The 19,759-nt window shown below is 48.4% G+C and overlaps 1 protein-coding gene across 2 annotated transcripts in view; it reads left to right on the forward strand.

Moving 5' to 3' along the window:
* Positions 1-16,292: 16,292 nt before the first annotated feature.
* RAB11FIP2 (RAB11 family interacting protein 2) overlaps positions 16,293-19,759 on the forward strand; it is a 104,937-nt gene continuing 101,470 nt past the window's right edge. The window contains exon 1 of one of the 2 annotated variants that reach the window (XM_069239254.1): positions 16,293-18,295. In XM_069239254.1, the coding sequence (XP_069095355.1) occupies positions 17,943-18,295 (353 nt within the window). In that variant the 5' untranslated portion in view covers positions 16,293-17,942. The remainder of the gene's footprint in view (positions 18,296-19,759) is intronic. The other variant, XM_069239253.1, reaches the window with a different exon arrangement.

The following is a 19,759-nucleotide window of genomic DNA, read 5'->3' on the forward strand; positions in this document are numbered from 1 at the left end:
TAGGGATTGCTTTACTCCAGCACCTCTGAGCCATGGTATTAGTCCAGGTGTTCTCCACTGTGTACACAAGGGCTACTCCTTGATCTTTTCTGCACCCTCCATTCTCCCTGAAGAGCGGTTGCACCAGTCATTCCACTTATTCTTGTCCATCACAAAACATCAAGTAGTCTACAGAGATAACCTTTCATAAGCAACTTGTTGTGCGTATTTTTAAAGTGCAATATCATCCTGGCACTGAGCTGGTGTGTGTGCCTAGGACTGCCTACGGTAGGTTGCTTAATTGAAAAGCTACATCTTCAGCATCTTGCTGAATACAAAAAAATAGAATGAGACTGATGTGTATTGGGAGGCAGTCCACGCTTTAAGAGCGACGTAAGAGAATGCCCATCCTCCTGATCTGAATCCTTATATGCATGGGAAGTGTACACATAGAAGTTTTGCTGTGTCAGGGTCATTGGTGGAAGGAGATGTGAATATTTATTTAGGTGGGACCTAAGTTATGTAGTGCCTTGAATGTGTTTGTGAGGAGTTTGAAATGAGCGCATTTGTGTATCAGGGGCCATTGGAGTTCCTTGAGGTGTGGTGTGATATGAGTTCTGTATGTATGGTTCTGGGTGAGCCTGACTCCCGAGCTATGGATTGTGTGTTATATTCTGGTGAGTTGCTTGGTGATCCCAGCATAGAGAGTGCTTCTGTAGTTCACCTTGCTGGTGACTAGGGCACGAGGGGTGTTTTTCTGGTGTTGCTTGGGAGCCATTTTAAGATCTTTCTCAGCCTCTTCAGGGTGTAGAAACAGGATTCAGTGATGGCATTGACTTGTACGGTCATGTCCAATTTGTATCAATCTGAGGTACTCTCTTTACATGATTGTTCCAAGTCATTCAGCCCACTTAATAACCATAGTTGCCAAACTCTTCTGCACCTAATAATCTGAATAGGAAGTTGTCTCTTCATTCTCTGCTTCCCTCCTGCCTGCCCTCGAGGCTCGAGATAGCCATATAGTGTGTGGTCACAATGCATGTCAAGCTCCTATGCTAGCTTACCTCTCCGGTTGAACATCACTGCGTAGTTTTTTACTTTCTTATATATCTTACTATGCATTATTAAAATTCCTCACATTCAATTTTAATATCAGATATAAGATCAAAATACAAAAGTATTCATGTTTATTAGAACGCGTTCCTAAAATTATTTTTTCGGCTATTGTAATGACTCTCCTAACTATTCAGAAACCATAATTCTAGACCCAATCCCTTTTTATAAAGTAGCAACTTTGAAATGGGGGATATTGCTTTCAACTGATAAGTAAATCTGTTTATTTAGTGCATAAACCATGATGTTCCTCTTTTCATTTCCTGCTCAGTTTGAATGTGTGATGCCATAATACACATAAAACTTATTTTCCGCTTCTTATGCAATTGGAATTTTTATTTCTGTGGTCTCGTAAAACGGAGGTCCTTTAGTCTTCTCAGTAGTGTTAGAATGTTTAATCGTGCTGGCATAGTGCAGGAGAAATACCCAGTTTCAGGGTTGTATGATGGAACCACGCATACGGCAACCACGCATGCCTGAACAATGCAGTCGTAACAAAGACCGCGTCATTTCCACGCATGCCTTTACCATGCATGCCTCTACAATTATTTTTCATTGTAAAGGCAGGCCTAGTAAAGGCATGTGTGGAAACGGCATGCGTGGGTGTCTCATGCCACCCCAGCCCTAAAAACAGGAAGTACCCCGACCCCCCACCCTTAAAAACTACCCTGATAGCCCCCTACCCACACTGAGCCCTAAAACCGACCTCCAGCCCCAAAAATAAAACAACCCAACCGCTAAAAACAGAATTACCCCGAAAATAACCACCCCGCCCCTAAAAACAGAAGTTCCCCGACCCCCCACCTTTAAAAACTACCCCAATACCCCCACCCACCCTGAGCCCCAAAACCGACCCGCACCCCCCAAAAATAAAACTACCCAACCCCTAAAGACAAAATTACCCCGACCCCCCCCACCCCTGCGCCTAAAAACCCAACCCCCGCCTGCCCTGAATATAAAATTACCCCAACTCCACCCCTAAAAACCTGACCCCAACCCGCCCTAAATATAAAATTACCCCGACCCTAACCCCTAAAAACCCGCCCCTCCACCCCCCTAAAAACATAACTACCACAACCCCCAAATACAAAATTACCCTGACCCCGCCACCTGCCCCTAAAAACCCATCCCCCACCTGCCTAAATAAAAAATTACCCCGACCCCTTGCCCCAAAAAACCCACCCTCCCAACCACAAAATTACCACGACACCCCACCCCTCCCCTAAAAATAACAAAAACCCGACCCCCCAACCCACCCTAAAAACCATAGTACCACCCCTTCAAAAAAAATTTAATACCCTAACAAGCCCAACCCCGTCACCCCCCACCCCTAAAATCTACCCCCAACCCTGCCCCAGCCCCACTTACCTGACCGCGTCCTCTCCCGATGGATATTCCTTTTTCTCTGCCTTAATCACGCATGTCTGTTGTTCAGCACATGAGTGGTTAAGGCAGAGAAAAAGGCCTGTATTGTTCAGGCAAATGTCATTCCGCTTGCCTAAACAACGCAGGCGTGGTTCCGGATGCGTTGTTCCGGATCCTTCCCCAGTTTCAATGCTCATATGTATAACAATAGAATGAATATGCAGCTCCCTTCCCTGACATAATTTAAGCAATTTAATTGAGAGTATGCATTATTCAGCAGAGATTAGAAAATGTGTGTAGAAAGTTGTTGTTGTTCTTGCTAAAGATCATGGAATGTCTCATTTTATGATGTAATTCTTCCTTGTGAGAAATTTCTGTTGTTAAATATGATCAACAGTGAAATCTTAAATAACATAAACATGTGATCAGTGGTGAAATCGGAACTAGCGTGTTTGATAGAAATGGGACTAAGCACAGATCTTTTTTCTATGAATAGTTGTACCTTACTCCTGACCTAGGTGTCACTTACTCTTGAAGTTCCAGGAGTAAGACACAGTTAATATTGTGAAATAGCTTTGAGACTTGGGTCCTGTACGATGTCTTAACTTAATGCATGTTAGGCTTCCCTTTTCACTTCACTGGGCATTTAATAGTTTCATTTGTATGTTGTCATGATGCAGGTGAGGCTGTTCCTCTGACGCCATGCAGTTGCAATATTTGATTTACTAATATTATACAGCGCGAGTCACTCTTCTGTCCCCTCCAATATGCGTGCTAGAATGTATGACTGTGTTATAATGTAGGGATGGTTGCTCTCCCTTGCTGTGATTTTTGTTTGTGTGACATTTTAACAGGTCTGAACCCATCAGTGTTTTCGATTGCACAGTAAGAATGCTTGTGCTCATAATGTGTGTTGTTATCCACTGTCCAATTTGCTGTGCGGTAAGAAAGTTTGACTGATTAGTGCAGACACTTCAGAGGCCTTCTTTCATGTCAACTTACACTTGGAAAGTTTGATCACATGATGTTATGATAAAAGAGTTAGGGCCCTGTGGTGGCAAAGGCTTAACAGAACTCAAGGATTTATATTCCATTAAAGAGGCAAATTCACATTTATTTGCTCTGGGGATCATCATTCCACTTCCGAATTTGGAAATGGAGTTACTCAATCTCCAACCATTCCCAAAATGGAAGAGGTGTGATTGAAGTTTGTGAATGCCAACAGACGTTTATGTTAGATGATGTTCCCAAACTTCAAGAGGAAGCCATGGCGTAGAAAACCCGCTTCAAACCCACTAAGTGGGATTTACGGGGGCGTGGCCAACATGGGGGCCGGAGCGGACGTGTGATCCGAGCTCCGCTCACGGCCCACCACTAATCACCGAAATATAGGTAAACCCGCAGCCATCTACAACTAAATTCGGCTGCGCGGGGACAACGTGAGTCCTGGGCAGGGAAAACCGCCGGAAAAAACGGAGACGAGGATGGCTCTGCGCAGCACCTCGAACGAGTCTGGACGCGCGAGGAGAGGCCTCGCCTTCGTCCGACGAGGCCTAGCGGCAGGGGCGGCGCCAGATCCCCAGAGGACCGCGCCGGCCTGCGGGAAGAGACGAGGTGGGACGACGCCCCCCCTGGAGGCAGGTACGTTTCTTTCCTCCAGGGGTCAGGGCAAATCGGCGGCGGTCCCTGCGCGAGGACGGGGGGAGCACTTGGGGCGCAAGCCGGGTCTCGAGTAGATCGAGATACCGAAGTAAAGGGGGAAAAAGAAAAAAAAAAAAGAAGAAGACTCACCCCCTCGGCACCCTACGGTGCCCGCGCCCACTAACAAAGCGCCCCCCCCCAATGAAGAAGGACAGGGCTGCGGGCAGCGGCCAAGACGATACCGCGATCCAATGCGGCGCGAGTGCGGCCATCCCACCTAGAACAAAGCTGGTGCTGCCCTCCGGATGATATACCCGGAGGAGGGCATGAGTAAAATAGTAGCTGTAGTGGCAAGCTGCAATCGGGGCGGCGAGTCAAGGAGGCGGAGGGAGGCCCCTCTGACATTTTTCCCTGTACTGAGCCGGCTGCGTGGGGCGGAAGAAAGAAGAGCACCGGAGAGAAAGAAAGAAGAAAGGAAAATAAGAGAAATCAGAGATCAGCCAGGAAAGTAGAAGAAAAGTGGGGGGGGAAAAGATAGAGAAAACAGAATGGCCTAGTAATCAAACCCGGCAAATTTCCACAGAAGCCGGCAGCGAACCGTGACCACACAACGTTCTAGGCACCATCTGAACTTTACTTTAACGCCACAGCTTAAATACGCAGAAATCTAGAGGACAGACACGGAGTGAGGTAGAGCAAAAAAAAAAAAAAAGAAATAAGACGAAGCTGAAGCAAACTCAGGGGTGAACCACGCCACGCAAACCAAATACAATACACGGTAGCACCAGGACAAGCGCCACTTTGCACACTACCACGGCCAAAATAAATATGGGCAAATCAAAACCTCCTAAAAAAAACACTCAAACACAGAGACTGAGACAACCCCCCTCGAAGGAGAAATGGGCACTCAAACTGATGCCTTGCGAAAGATGTCTGAAACTTTGGCCGCTCACTCTGCACAATTCACTAAAGTGCTGCAAGCGGTATTAGACACGAAGACCTCATTAGAGGGAAAAATAGACTCGGTGGTACTGGAAGTTAACCTTCTCCGCAACGATCAACGGAAACTGGCGGAGAGAGTCACCAACACTGAGTCGCACTCGAAGCGGCCCAACCAGCAATAATTGAGATGAAAGCTCAAACCCAACGCATAGAAAACGACATAGCATCACTACAACGCAGAGCGGAGGACGCTGAAAGCCGCTCACGTAGGGACAATGTGAGATTCTTAGGGGTACCGGAGTGACTAGAACTCCTGAACGCTGAACACTACCTGGAACAATGGCTCAAGGATACAATACTACCTCAAACCATCACACAGACACTAGTAATAGAACGCGCACACAGAGTCCCGGGTGGACCGCTCCGGCCGGGCGCTCCGCCCCACCCGCTGATTACGAGGTTCTTAAACTTTAGGGACCGAGATCAAGTACTGCAAAGCTTCCGAAACAAAAGCCCAGTACGAATGGAGAACGCTGAGATAACAGCATACCCTGACTACACAATGGAAGTCCAACGCAAACGTGCTACCTTCACAAGAGTGAAGCAGATTCTTCGTGACATGAATATTGCCTACTCCCTCCTCTTCCCGGCTAGACTGAGAGTAATAGATGGTGACAGGACTCTCTTCTTTCCATCAGCAGAAGATACATGGACATGGCTACATGGCAAGGGACTGGTGGACCCAGAAACGGAACCAGACGGACGCAACGAGTGGCTGGAGCAGCACCCCAGAAGAAAGAAAAGAACCACCACTAGGGCCCAAACCAGGCCAACAAAATCACAGGCTGCAGATGCACAAGCACAGGTCCTTAAAGTGGCGACTACATTCACATCTGCGCAACTATCACCCAGAACTGAAAACAGAGACTTGGATTCAAACTCCTCTCGAGATTACCCAAGCCCCTCTTCTTCACCACTCATGCCCGGTCCCGCTCTGACTCCACGCACAGCAGATGACATATGAAACCGCACAAATACGATAGGAAAACTGAGCCACTATGTAAGCAAGCCTCATACCAGAATAACGGCAGGCATAATCGGCCTTGGGCAGACCGGGAATGATACATAAACCAACATATGCAGGCCGGATTATATCCCTCCGAAAATATGCACAGCATCTGGACACCCAGGAAGGCCGACACGTATGAACTAGCTCCAAGCGCAGGAAAAAGCTAGATACCCGGACGACCGAGATACACAGGGATACGAAATCATCCATGTGGGCCGAGGCCGATTGCTGGCCCGGATCCCCCATTGACCACGTCCCCACACCCAGCAGGGTCACCGTATGGACCTGAAACTCAGTAATGTAAAGCATGGCACCGGTTGTGCCACACAGTTTGTTATGGTTAAGGATTTGTTTTTTGTTAATGATAATACGCCAATACGAATATCCCAACTGTGGTTACGGATGATATGCTCAGGGGGGAGGGGACTCAGAGGGAGGATGCTAAATCTTAAAGGATCGAGAATCACTGCAGTGAAACTACCGAGCGACACAAAACTAACACTATGGCTACATACAGTATTTTAACCTGGAATGTTAGGGGGATGGCCAATGTAAACAAATGCAATAGAATCTATAACTACCTCAAACGCCATAAAATACATATAGCAACATTACAGGAGACACACCTAACAACTGAAGATCTAAATTAATTAGCCAGGAAATGGTCAGGAAAGATTACGGCACTAACACATCGACATATACCAGAGGCGTACTGATATGGATAGCCCCCAATGTCCCTACACAATGGAACACACACAAATAGACAAAGATGGCAGATATGTTCACATAAGAGGGGAGCTGGACGGTAAACAACTGAGCATCACAGGTATATACGCACCCAATACTAAACAGATAGATTTTTTGCAGTCCACTTATGCAGCACTAACATGGGTCCCACTAATCCCTAGCATATGGGGAGGAGATTTCAACTGCGCACCAGATACTAATATAGATAGATCACACCCCCGCTAGAAGGTGCCCCAAGCAGGAGACTGTCACAAGCACTGCAGAACTAGATGTCAGACAGAAGATTACACGACGCATGGCGGAACTTACATCCCACGGACAGAGAGTACTCATATTTCTCCCCGGTACACCAACTACATACCTGTATAGACTTGCAACAATGCACGAGCGACCTCACAAAACTGCTAATCAAGGCATCCTACCTGGCTAAAACGATATCAGATCACTGCCCCCTAGTGTCTACGATACGTTGGGGCAGAACACACACGAACACGCCTACCTGGCGCTTACAGCCGCCCTTGTTACGTGACCCCCCCTTCCATGAGGAACTAGCAGAGGGCATAGACTCATACTTTAAAACAAACACAAACACAGCATTGTCAAGAGCAATAGAATGGAACAGCCACAAGGTGGTGATAAGGGGCCTATGCATGACCACATCAGGAGGAGTCCGTAAGACACTACATAAGGAACTGTGTGATATTGAGAGGGCAATGAGGGAGGCGGAGAAGACAATGGGACAAAATGAGGAGGGAGCAGAAAATATGATCGAACTGAAAAAACAATGTACTGAAACGGATGCAAGGTTACGGAAATACGACTACCGCCACTACACAGCACAAATACATGCTGAAGGTGACCGATCCAGCAGGTTGTTGTCCTGGTTACTAAACGACGAAGAACAATATTCCACCATAAATGCCGTCCGTACAAAGGAGGGCAACATAGTCAATACACAGATAGAAATCAATGAGACTTTTAAACAATACTATGCAACATTATACAAAGCAAACCGCCCTCCGCCCGAACAACAAATAAACAAATTTTTCCAGTCGCTCCAACTAACTAAACTGTCAGAAGAACATCTGGCAGAACTAGAAAAACCCATTGAATTGGACGAGATCCAACAGGTGCTGAAGCACATGGCACATAATAAAGCCCCAGGTGGAGATGGACTCCCAGCGGAGTACTATCAGGTCTTTGCAAAACAAACAATGGCACCATATTTAGTAATGCTACAAGGAGCATTTGAAAAAGGACACCTCCCAGAATCACAGCGCGAGGAAACTATAGTGGTCCTCCACAAGAAAGGATGCGACCCATTAGATGTCCGGTCATACAGACCATTGTCACTATTAAACTCTGACTGTAAATTACTAGGAAAGGTACTAGCAAACCGCCTTCTCCTATTAATGCCAACACTAATCCACCCGGACCAATCTGGTTTCATACCTGGTCGCAGCACACATACAAATATCAGATGCCTACTATGTCTCATAACTGAAACACCAGAGCTAGATTACACAAGGACAGCAGTATCACTGGATATAGAAAAGGCATTTGATACATTGGGCTGGCCATACCTGCTGAGATCCCTCCAAAATATGGGCTTCAGCAGAACATTTATAAGATGGATGAAAATACTATATGCAGATCCGAAAGCAAGAGTGAAGACAGGCAAAATCATATCGGAGAAATTCGTAATAGGCAGAGGCACCAGACAAGGATGCCCACTGTCACCGCTGCTATTCGCAATAGCAATAGAACCATTAGCAGCGCCTACGACAGGAGGCTCCAAAATGGGGCATCCCCGACAGAGGGGCACATAAAGTAATCTCTCTATATGCAGATGATGCACTGATATATCTGCGCAATCGCTCGGAATCCCTACCAGACATATTGCACCTGCTAAACACATTCAGGGACATATCGGGTCTACAGGTGAATTGGGAAAAGTCATGCCTGTTCCCGATGCAATTAATCCCAGACCCCCACAGAGAAACAATCTCCGCACATAAGCTACAGTGGTGCTACACCACTTTCAAGTACTTAGGGGTACAAATCTACCACAGCGAACAAGACCTCAGAGAAGGTAACCTAGATCGAGCGATCAGGGCGATAAGAAACTCAATGCCCTTCTGGTGTTCACTTCCACTCTCACCCATGGGAAGAGTAACTATAGCCAAAATGATTATATTACCACGTATTTTATATTATTTCTCGGCACTACCACTTAAGCTCCCCAAGAGCTACTTTGCGCCTCTATCCAGCCTGTTAACGGACTTGATATGGAACACGGGTCGCCGCCGAGTAGTCCTAGCTAAGACATACTTGCCATTAGAGAAGGGAGGAATGGGAGCACCCCAATTTGAACTATACTACGCAGCGGCACAAATACATTGGATCATGGACTGGGCATGTAACCCAAATGGCCCAGAAAGTCAAATTATAAACACCCTAACAGGACAAACAGATGTGATGCACTGGCTCATTAGTCGAGACAAACTAACGTATACCGACAATACACTACTGGGAATGGCGGACTTGATAAAATCAAATCAAATCATTAGCATTTATAAAGCGCGCTACTCACCCGTGCGGGTCTCAAGGCGCTAGGGACAAAGGGGGTGGTTATCGCTGCTCGAACAGCCAGGTCTTTAGGAGTCTCCGGAAAGCGGAGTGGTCCTGGGTGGTCCTGAGGCTGGTGGGGAGGGAGTTCCAGGTCTTGGCCGCCAGGAAGGAGAAAGATCTCCCACCCGCCGTGGAGCGTCGGATGCGAGGGACGGCGGCGAGAGCGAGGCCAGAGGAGCGGAGGGGGCGGGTGGGGACGTAGAAGTTGAGGCGTCTGTTGAGGTATTCCGGTCCCTTGTCGTGGAGGGCTTTGTGTGCGTGGGTGAGAAGTCGGAAGGTGATCCTTTTGCTGACTGGGAGCCAATGCAGGTGTCTCAGGTGTGCGGAGATGTGGCTGCTGCGGGGTACGTCGAGGATGAGGCGGGCCGAGGCGTTTTGAATGCGTTGTAGGCGATTTTGGAGTTTGGCTGTGGTCCCGGAGTAGAGGGTGTTGCCGTAGTCCAGGCGGCTCGTGACGAGGGCGTGGGTCACGGTTTTTCTGGTGTCGGCGGGGATCAAGCGGAAGATCTTGCGGAGTATGCGGAGGGTGAGGAAGCAGGCGGAGGACACGGCGTTGACTTGCTTGGTCATGGTGAGAAGAGGGTCCAAGATGAAGCCGAGGTTGCGGGCGTGGTCTGCGGGGGTCGGTGCGGTGCCGAGGGCCGTGGGCCATCAGGAGTCGTCCCAGGCGGACGGGGTGTTGCCGAGGATGAGGACTTCCGTTTTTTCAGAGTTTAGCTTTAGGCGGCTGAGCCTCATCCAATCTGCGACGTCCTTCATACCCTCTTGTAGGTTGGTCTTGGCGCAGGCGGGGTCCTTGGTGAGGGAGAGTATAAGTTGGGTGTCGTCGGCGTAGGAGGTGATGATGATGTCGTGCTTGCGTACGATGTTGGCGAGGGGGCTCATGTAGACATTGAAGAGTGTCGGGCTGAGTGATGAGCCTTGAGGTACGCCGCAGATGATCTCAGTGGGTTCTGAGCGAAACGGAGGGAGGTAGACTCTTTGGGAGCGGTTTGCGAGGAAGGAGGCGATCCAGTCCAGGGCCTGGTCTTGGATCCCGGTGGAGCAGAGGCGGGTGATTAGGGTGCGGTGACAGACGGTGTCAAAGGCAGCCGAGAGGTCGAGAAGAATGAGGGCGACTGTTTCACCGTTGTCCATCAGGGTTCTGATGTCGTCTGTGACTGAGATGAGGGCGGTTTCAGTGCTGTGGTTGGTTCGGAATCCGGTCTGTGAGGGGTCGAGCAGGTTGTTGTCTTCCAGGAAGGTGGTCAGCTGTTTGTTGACGGTCTTCTCTATTACTTTGGCTGGGAAAGGCAGAAGGGAGATGGGGCGGAAGTTTTTCAGGTCGCTCGGGTCAGCCGTAGGTTTCTTTAGTAGGGCGTTGACTTCGGCGTGTTTCCAGCATTCGGGGAAGGTAGCAGAAGAAAAAGAAGAGTTGATGACGGTCTGGAGGTGCGGGGCGATGATGTCGTCGGCTTTGTTAAAGATGAAGTGCGGGCAGGGGTCCGAAGGGGCGCCGGAGTGGATAGAGTTCATGATGGATTTGGTTTCTTCCGTGCTGATGTGGGTCCAGTTGTTGAGGGTGATGGTCGGGGATGAGGGTTCTGTGGTGTTTGGTTGGGTCTGGTGTCCGAAGCTGTCGTGGAGGTCGCTGATCTTGCGATGGAAGAAAGTGGCGAGGGATTCGCATAGATCCTGTGTGGGCGTGACGGCGTTGGCGTTGGCGCTGGGGTTGGAGAACTCCTTGACGATGCTGAAGAGTTCTCTGCTGTTGTGGCTGTTTTTGTCCAGTCTGTCGGTGAAAAAATTCCTTTTGGCAGCGCGGATCAGGTGGTGGTGTTCGCGGGTAGCGTTCTTGAGGGCGGTCATGTTGTCAGCGGTGTGGTCCTTGCGCCAGGCTTTCTCAAGTGCGCGACAAGTTTTCTTTGATTCTTTGAGGGTGTCAGAGAACCAGAGGGGTTTCTTGGTGTTGTTCTGTCGCTGCGAGCGTTTGAGGGGAGCAAGGTTGTCTGCGCAGTTGGAGATCCAGTTTGTGAGGTTGAGGGCTGCGTCGTTGGGGTCGGTGGTGAGGGTGGGTTGGTTGGCGGCGAGTGCGGAGAAGAGTTGCTCTTCAGGGATCTTGTTCCACTGTCGGTGAGGGATGGGTTGAGTGCGGAGGTGGCAGGTCTCGCGTCGGAATGTGAAGTGGACGCAGCTGTGGTCGGTCCAATGAAGGGCGGAGGCGTGGCTGAAGAAGACGTGTTTGCTGGCGGAGAAGATAGGGTCGAGTGTGTGTCCGGCGATGTGGGTGGCAGTGTTCACCAGTTGTTTGAGGCCGAGGTTGGCGAGTTTGTCGAGCAGGGTGGTGGTGTTGGGGTCGTTGTTTTGTTCCAGATGGAAGTTGAGGTCGCCTAGGAGGATGTAGTCCGGTGAGGCGAGGGCGTGAGGGGAGATGAAGTCGGCGATGGCGTCGCTGAAAGGGGCGCGAGGTCCGGGAGGACGGTAGACGAGGGATCCTCTTAGGGTGGTCCTTGGGTCGGTGCGAATCTGAAAATGCAGGTGTTCAGCGGCGAGAGGGGAGTCTTCAGTGGAGGTGGTGACGCTGATGGAGTCTTTGAAGACGATGGCGATACCTCCTCCTACTTGGTTGGTGCGGTCTTTCCTGGAGATCTTGTAGCCTTCGGGGATGGCGGTGGCGATGTCTGGAGCAGAGGAGGCGTTCATCCAGGTCTCCGTGATGAAGGCGACGTCCGGTGCTGTGGAGTCTAGGAGGTCCCAGAGTTCAACGGCGTGTTTGTGAACGGAGCGAGCGTTGACTAGGATGCACTTGAGGTGGTTGATGGCGCGTGGGCTTGTGGTCGTAGTTGTTGCGTGGTGGAAGATGTGTTTGCAGGAGTTGCAGGCGAAGGGTCCATGGGTGCGTTTGGGGTGAGCTTGGAAGCAGGTGTTGGAGCGTCCTGGGTTGAGGGCATGGAGGGTGGTGGGGTCGTAGCGGATCATCGGGGCTTGGGAGAGCTGGGGACCAGGGGTCGTGGCGCTGGGCGCGGGCCAGGCGCGGACGGGCGCAGACGGGCTTGCCTCTGGCGCGCCTCCGGCACGCCAGCGGCGCACCCACTGCGCGCGCCCGCTGAGCGGACGCGCAGCGGCCGCCATATGAGGTAGGAGGGGGGGAGGGGTCAGCTGGGGGCGAATGGGAGCTGGGGGGGCGGGGGCGTGCAGGAGGTCGCGGCGGGAAAGCGCGAGGGAGGGGGGGGACAGGTAGAGTGAGAAGAGTTGGGGGAGGGGGGTTTAAGGGTGGAGGGGGAGAGTGTTATGAGGTTTAGGAGATTAGGGAGAAAGATAGGTGTAGGGTTGTGAAGATAGGGGAGGGGGGGTTGTAGAGGTGGGTGAGGGTGAGAGGTAGAGTGAGGGGATAGGAAGATAGGTAATAGAGGGGGTGGCGGGAGGGGGGAGCGTTAGAGAAATAGGTAGAGAGAAAAGGTAGATAGAGAAATCGATAGATAGGGAAAAAGATAGAGAGATAGGAAGATAGGAGGAGGTGGAGAGTGAGGGAGTTGGATAGTGGGATAGAGAGATGGAGAGATAGGTTGATAGGAGGAGTGAGGGAGGTAGAAAGTGAACGGGTTAGATAGGGGAAATAGAGGGGGGGATGCGAGTGGGGGAGGGAGATGAGGCAGGAGCAGGAGGGCAGGCGCGGGGAGAAGAGGACGGAGGAGGCAGAAGAGCCGAAGGCAGAAGACAAGAAGACAAGAAGAAAAGAAGAACAGAAGAAAAGAAGAACAGAAGAAAAGAAGAACAGAAGAGCATGTGGCGTCGATATGTAATGATAACAGGGACCAAACCACCATATTCACCCAAAATCCCATTACTAGCTACCCCAGGGCTAAACAATATAATGTGACGATTCAAATTAACCAATTGGGTAGATAAAGGCCTCAACACAATTGGCAACATATTTGAAGAAGGACATTTCTTAACATATGAAGCACTGACGGACAGGTTCAACCTGGGCAAAGGCGAATTTCTCACATATAGGGCACTACAACAAGTGGTACGCAGCACATGGGGCAACGGTAGCAATGAACCTAACACAGCACCAATACTTCATGAACTATTGACAGGGACAGGCACACAAGCAGATATATCCTGGATATACCGCACCCTTCAGAATCACCCAGAGGAGGCCCAAATTCAAGCATAAAATAGATGGGAGGCGGCGCTACATACACCTCTACAAACAAAACAATGGAACATGGCACTAACAAATACAAAAGAAATATGACGTGATGCCTGTTTCCGGTACACGCAACTCAATTATCTACACCAGACCTACCTTACCCCAGCAAGAATAAAACACATGTTCTCACAATCTAATCCGGAATGCCTGAGATGCGGGACATCGGAAGCAGATTTTTTACACATGACATGGAGCTGCCCACCAGTATATCGTATATGGCAGGAAGCAACGGCACAAAGAGCCACCTGGTCGAGACTACCCCTTGTCCCCTCTCCAGAATCCTGCCTATTAGGAATACGCACACGAAAAGGGGCAGACAAACAAAAACACAGAAGCGCAGACCTTGCGTTTATTCTACTCAAGCGCCTAATTGCAATACAATGGAAATCACACAGTGCACCCAACATACACCGTTGGGCACAAGAGATGCTACACTGGTCTAAAGCTGAAACACAAGTGCTACAGACACTACGTGACAGCGGGGTGGAAATCAAAGGGGCAGATATATGGAACTCTATCATAGAACAGCTGGAACAAAAAGACGATATCCGACCCCCTTGAACCGGATACTCGTCCAATCTAGAAACAAGCAGGCCCGAATACCACTTACCTACGAGGAATAGTCAACATGCAAATAATAGACTTATACCCACAACTGACCCTGGACTACACACCCACCCCCCACTCTAGATATGCCCCTCCCCCCTCCATCGGATTATTTCCCCACATAACACAGAATATAAATAGGTATCTCACACAAACAAGACAACTAATACATGGCGTTATCTGTTATTAAGTTCCACAGTGGGTTTTCTTTTGATTTTTTTATTTCTTTCTTTCTCTCTTTTCTTTTACATTTTGCTGCTCTATTTGTCAGCAGACTACGTATTGAACGATCCACTGACACAATAAGTGAATCACAATGATATGTTAAATGTAATGATAAAATGTCGCAATAATGTGGAGATATACTCAGCAAAATGTGAGAGTTGTTAAAAAACTAATAAGCAGATTTAAAAAAAAAAAAAGTGGAATTTACTACCGCTCATTTCATTGAATTTGTGGTAGAGAAATCCAGTAGTAAATGTATTTACACGTCAGGATTCCCTTTGTGAATTCCTGGCAGACGTAAATTAGGTATTCTCAGACGTAAATTTACGTTTGTGAATGGGCCCCTATATGTTAAAAATGCAACTGCTTCGTTTTTTTATTAAACAGAATGATTGTGTGGTTTCATAGTGCAGATGCCATGCTTCTGCCACTCACCAGACTAGGTAGAATGTTTGAGTATTTGTGTATTTAGGACAATGTACCCCTTGTCATTCACCTTCAAGATATGGCAAGTTTTTGAGGAGTTCCATGACAACAGAGGAACCAAGCTGATGCCAATGGCTGATTTTCTTTGTAAGGTCAATATAACCCAAGGCGACCGCAATATCTTTTTAATGTATGACAGGGAGCATGTTATTCCTCTTAATCCATGTTCATAATATTATCCATACCTAAAATGCTTAAATAGTTCCTCATCCATCTCCTTGCTCTACTGTTATGAAAAACAAACTGGATACTGTAGTGGAAAATTAAATACACTATTATGCTGCTAATAATCTGTTGTAAAAAAATATGTTCAGTTTAGTGTAGCTCAGTTTAGTGAAACAGCTGGAGATCTTGATGTGTGGTAACACGGAGAGAGTACTGCCTTTCTGTAATGACCTATTGTCCTGCAAAAAAACTTGCTATTTTGCTAACTAATAATTGTCCATCTCAGAGAAATAAATCAGAAGGGCTGAAAGGTTCGTTCTTGCTTACGTAGTTTAAACAGCACTTGCAATTCTGCCCCATGGCCTGCCTTTCATACTCTGCTCGCAGCAGGCATTATGACGTCCCAATTCAACTGTAATAACTTTTCTACGTTTGAGAAGGTACATCGTTAATTTATTCCAGATGATTAGTGAGGTAACGACTAGACTGTAATAAGAAAATTATAGGCAGGTTTTTACACGACTTGAAGACGTCTGTGTATGCGCAATTAATGTGAACCTCCTCTCGCCACTGAAGCTGTCAATTACTGCCAGACAACATAACGGGAGTCACAATGAAGTGAGGCAAAGGAAAATGACAGTAACGTACACATTACGTGGGCCAATGTAATTTCCTTTCTATGACCGAGGCCAAAAATAAACACTCATCTACAATGTATTAATTTAATTATGGTATTTTCAACGGCGTTTTGCGGTTACTTACAACTACTTCAAACTAGCTTTTGAAATCGAAAATAACGCAGGCATATCAGAATAATTTAATAACATTCGTCGTATTAATATTTCCTTTGTGCAAAAGCTGCCGTTGCAGTCCTGCTAAATGTTTGCACAGTTCTCGGAATGCTCCAGTAAGGAGGTACAACTGGATCCGCCGGTGAAATTCCTGAACTTGAAACACAGGCTGCCCTTGCTGCGCTGGCACGGCGATGGAATGCCTGTTTGATCTCACTCCACTACGGTTGCCAGCGTCTCCGAGGCACCCAATCATAAGCGAGAGCCGACCTCCACCGAGAGGGAGCCAGGGGATGAAAGCCAGGAGGGCTGGGGAAGGGATTAGAGCCAATGGGAAGCAGTGACAGCCTGCACGGCCAACCAATCAATGACAGGTTTACATCCAGCGCGAGCTGGTGTTTGCATGGGACCAGGAAGTGGAGGCATCCAGGCTGCTTGCAGCTAGTGACAGTGCAGCCTGCTGACAGCTCAGGGGCCGGTGACTGAGGCGGTTGGTGGTGCAGATGGGGGTCCGGTGGGGGAGGGTGGGGGTTTTTCTGGTGGTCGAGTGGTGAGGTCAAACTGGTGTTCCCGAGACAGAGGTCTGGGGGGGCAGGTTGGCTTCAGGACTCAAGGGGAGGATAGGGTGGGGCGGATGACAAGACAGAGACAGAGAGGTAGAGACGAATAGGAACAATAGGATTACGGTGGTGGCCGGTGACAGCTCAGGGACGTAAGGGTCTGGGGGTGGAGACAGGACAGGAGCAGACGTGGTGGTGTGACGAGGCAAGAGTGCCATGGTTTTATCTTTGGTCACAGCCCAAGGACAGAGATGTGAGTTAGGAGACGGCCAAGTGGTTCCTGGGATCGATGTGGGCGGAGTGCTCATGCGGGGTCTTAGAACCTGAAAGGGGCGTGAGAGGGGTACCCTGGCAACACAGGGCCAGAGTATCCCATGTAGACGGGATGCTGACGCCCGAGGACGGTAGGACAAACCTCTTTCGTGCGTGTTCTGTACGTGCTCGGGAGGCCCCTGATGTCACTCATGTGCTACCTTGTGTCCTTGCCCGGTCCTACGGCGCTCCTGGGTAAGTGACTGAGTGCACTTTAGGAACCTAGCACAGTGACCTGAATTGCCTTAGCAGTACGTTTCGCGTGCTAATCCTGCTGGACATCGTGTCAGGCTGCGGGTCACCTCACACCCCCTTGGTCAAGTAGATTACCTTTAAAGCTGTTCTTCTGGATTTAGAATGCAGTGTTGCCTTCTATAGTATGGCCAAATGCTGCGTTTAGAAGGTGGCTCTGCTCCAAGGAGGGTGTCACACGCCAAAAAGAGCGATTGATGTGCCTGCTAATGAAGTACGTTTGTCTTTCTTCAAAATACTACACTACAGCCATCCCAAGTGTCATACAAACCCCGTCGCAAACATTTCAATATTTGCCTTCCCGAGTTGGAAGATGAGGGTCAAGTACCTGACTGATGGCTGGTGAACTTCTTTTGTCTTCGGGGTTCCCTAATAAGAGCTGTAGTGACTGTGTCTGATATATTTTAGAAGAATATTTTCATGAAATAAAGACCAGACTTTATGTGCGTCTGTACATTTGGTAGTTTGAGGTTTATAGTAAGATGTTGACATCCTGATCAGCCGGTAGTGTGGTTACTAGCGTTGTATAGCCTGACAGGTCAGCATTGTAGGGACTGTGTAGTGAGATTACTGGAGCTGTACGAGTAAACATGAAAACACTGCATGAACTGGTGGGTGTCTAGTTGATCAGGTTACCCAATAGGTTAAAGGTTGACTACCAGATGTGTGGTTGACTGTGAAGGTGAACCTAACTACACAGTGTGACTGAGATTTTGGTTGACTACCAGGCTGTGGATTAAACGTGGGTTGACCACCAGATTTTTGCCTAACTGGGAGTTTCTGCAGCAGTTTTCTGCTTGACCCCGTGGAGTATAGATTTCAATTGGGACTTCCTCCTGGTTGGTCCAGTAGGACACTCCACCATGTCTTTAGCAGAGCAGTCCCAGAAGTGGCTTCCCACCCATGTGCAGGTGACGGTCCTGGAGTCCCGCAATCTTCCAGCCAAGGGCAAGGGCGCCACCAATGATGCCTACACAATTATCCAGTTGGGCAAGGAGAAGTACTCGACCTCAGTGGCCGAGAAGAGCCTGAGCCCTGTATGGAAGGAGGAGGCGTCCTTCGAGCTGCCAGGGTTGTTGGTGCCAGGTACTCCTGAACGGTACGAGTTACATCTCATCGTCATGCATCGTTCACTGGTGGGCCTTGACAAGTTCCTCGGGCAAGTGGCCATCAGCCTCAATGACATCTTCGAGAACAAGCAAAGAAAGAAAACCGAGTAAGTGCTACAGTGCTGAAATGTTAGAACTTTCACATTTTCCTCTTACTGCTGCCTCCTGTAAGAACTCTACTCTCCCTCCTAGTTACTCACTTGCTCACACTTTGAAATGCTCCAATACTTTCTTAGGCACTCCTGCTATATTTTTCCTCAGTTCCCCAGCCACAAAACGCACCCTTTCATTCATCCACTGTCCCCTTGAAGTCCAAGATGCTGAATTGCTAGAGTGAAAAGGTCCTGGGTCTGAACCATTTATTATCTCACAGACCCAGATGTTCCAAATTAGTCCATGCCTTCATTGGCCCAAGAGAAAATGGACTTCCCTTTAACAGTCATCTATGAGGGCTTGCCATCTGGTATGGTCGTCAGCAATATGAGGACCACTCTTTCTTCAACCCTTTAAGGCGGCAAAGCTCCTTTAGAAATGAAGGTGACTAAACCTACGTATCTCCAGTTTGAACTAACACTATCTTACTTTTCAGCTTGTGGACCCAGAGGTAAATATAAAGATCAGCCAAAGGCATATGTTGAGAGTTGTCAGATGGGGTATCTGTGTGGTACTGGGCTGGGATTCTTCTGGCCCTTGTAACCCTTCTCCTCACATGCCCTGGACTCCATCTTATTTAAATCATCACCAGGCATCTCCCCTGACTCTTTACCCTACACCAGGACTTGATTCTTTTCATAGGTACTACACCCCCCTTCCTTGTTTCTTCTTTCTTGCGACTTGGTGGCTTTCTTACCCCCTCCTTGCCACTAATGTCCTGCTTTACCTCTTATGCCCCCTCCTTACCTGTTCCACTTCTACTTTCCTCTCCAGCCAGATGACTAAGGTTGGCTAACAATTGTACATTGCCGCTCCGCTTGTCATTGTGGTGGGACAGTTAGGGGCCAGCTTTTTCTAGTCGCAAAGCTTTTCCATTATTCGTTCACCCCCCACACACAGATGTCTGTCCTTTTTACAAATACGTATCAAAATACACAGCCGTTTTTTCTAAATTTACACCTCCTGCTGTCAGAAGAAATAAGTTCTTGGTCAGTAAAATGCATTGCTTATAATGTATATTCTGTGTCAGCATGAATTGTCTCTGTGAGAGTAAATGGTCAGCTTTTAGTTAATAGTAGGGTGGCTCTAGGTTTAGACATCCTTAGACCTAGATCCTCACCAAATCGGCATAGGTGAGTATTATCGAGGTAGAGAAGAGTGCCTAGAGAAATGTGCTTAAGTTGCTTGGTGGCAGGATGAAGGTATGTGCATCAGTAGGTGGTTGAAAGGCATCTTTTATTAAGCAATGCATTTGCATACAGCAACATTAAGCACTTCCCACATATGTTTCAAAAGAAGACATAAATGAAGCAAAACCATAGTCTAGCCTAGCCAGTATCCAGGAAGAACTAGATCTCTCTAGGAATCATCTCTAGCAAGTAGGACAGAAGTAACTTGCGCATAAATCAAAACAATAA

Source organism: Pleurodeles waltl, chromosome 6, assembly GCF_031143425.1.
Source record: "Pleurodeles waltl isolate 20211129_DDA chromosome 6, aPleWal1.hap1.20221129, whole genome shotgun sequence".
Lineage (NCBI taxonomy): Eukaryota > Metazoa > Chordata > Amphibia > Caudata > Salamandridae > Pleurodeles > Pleurodeles waltl.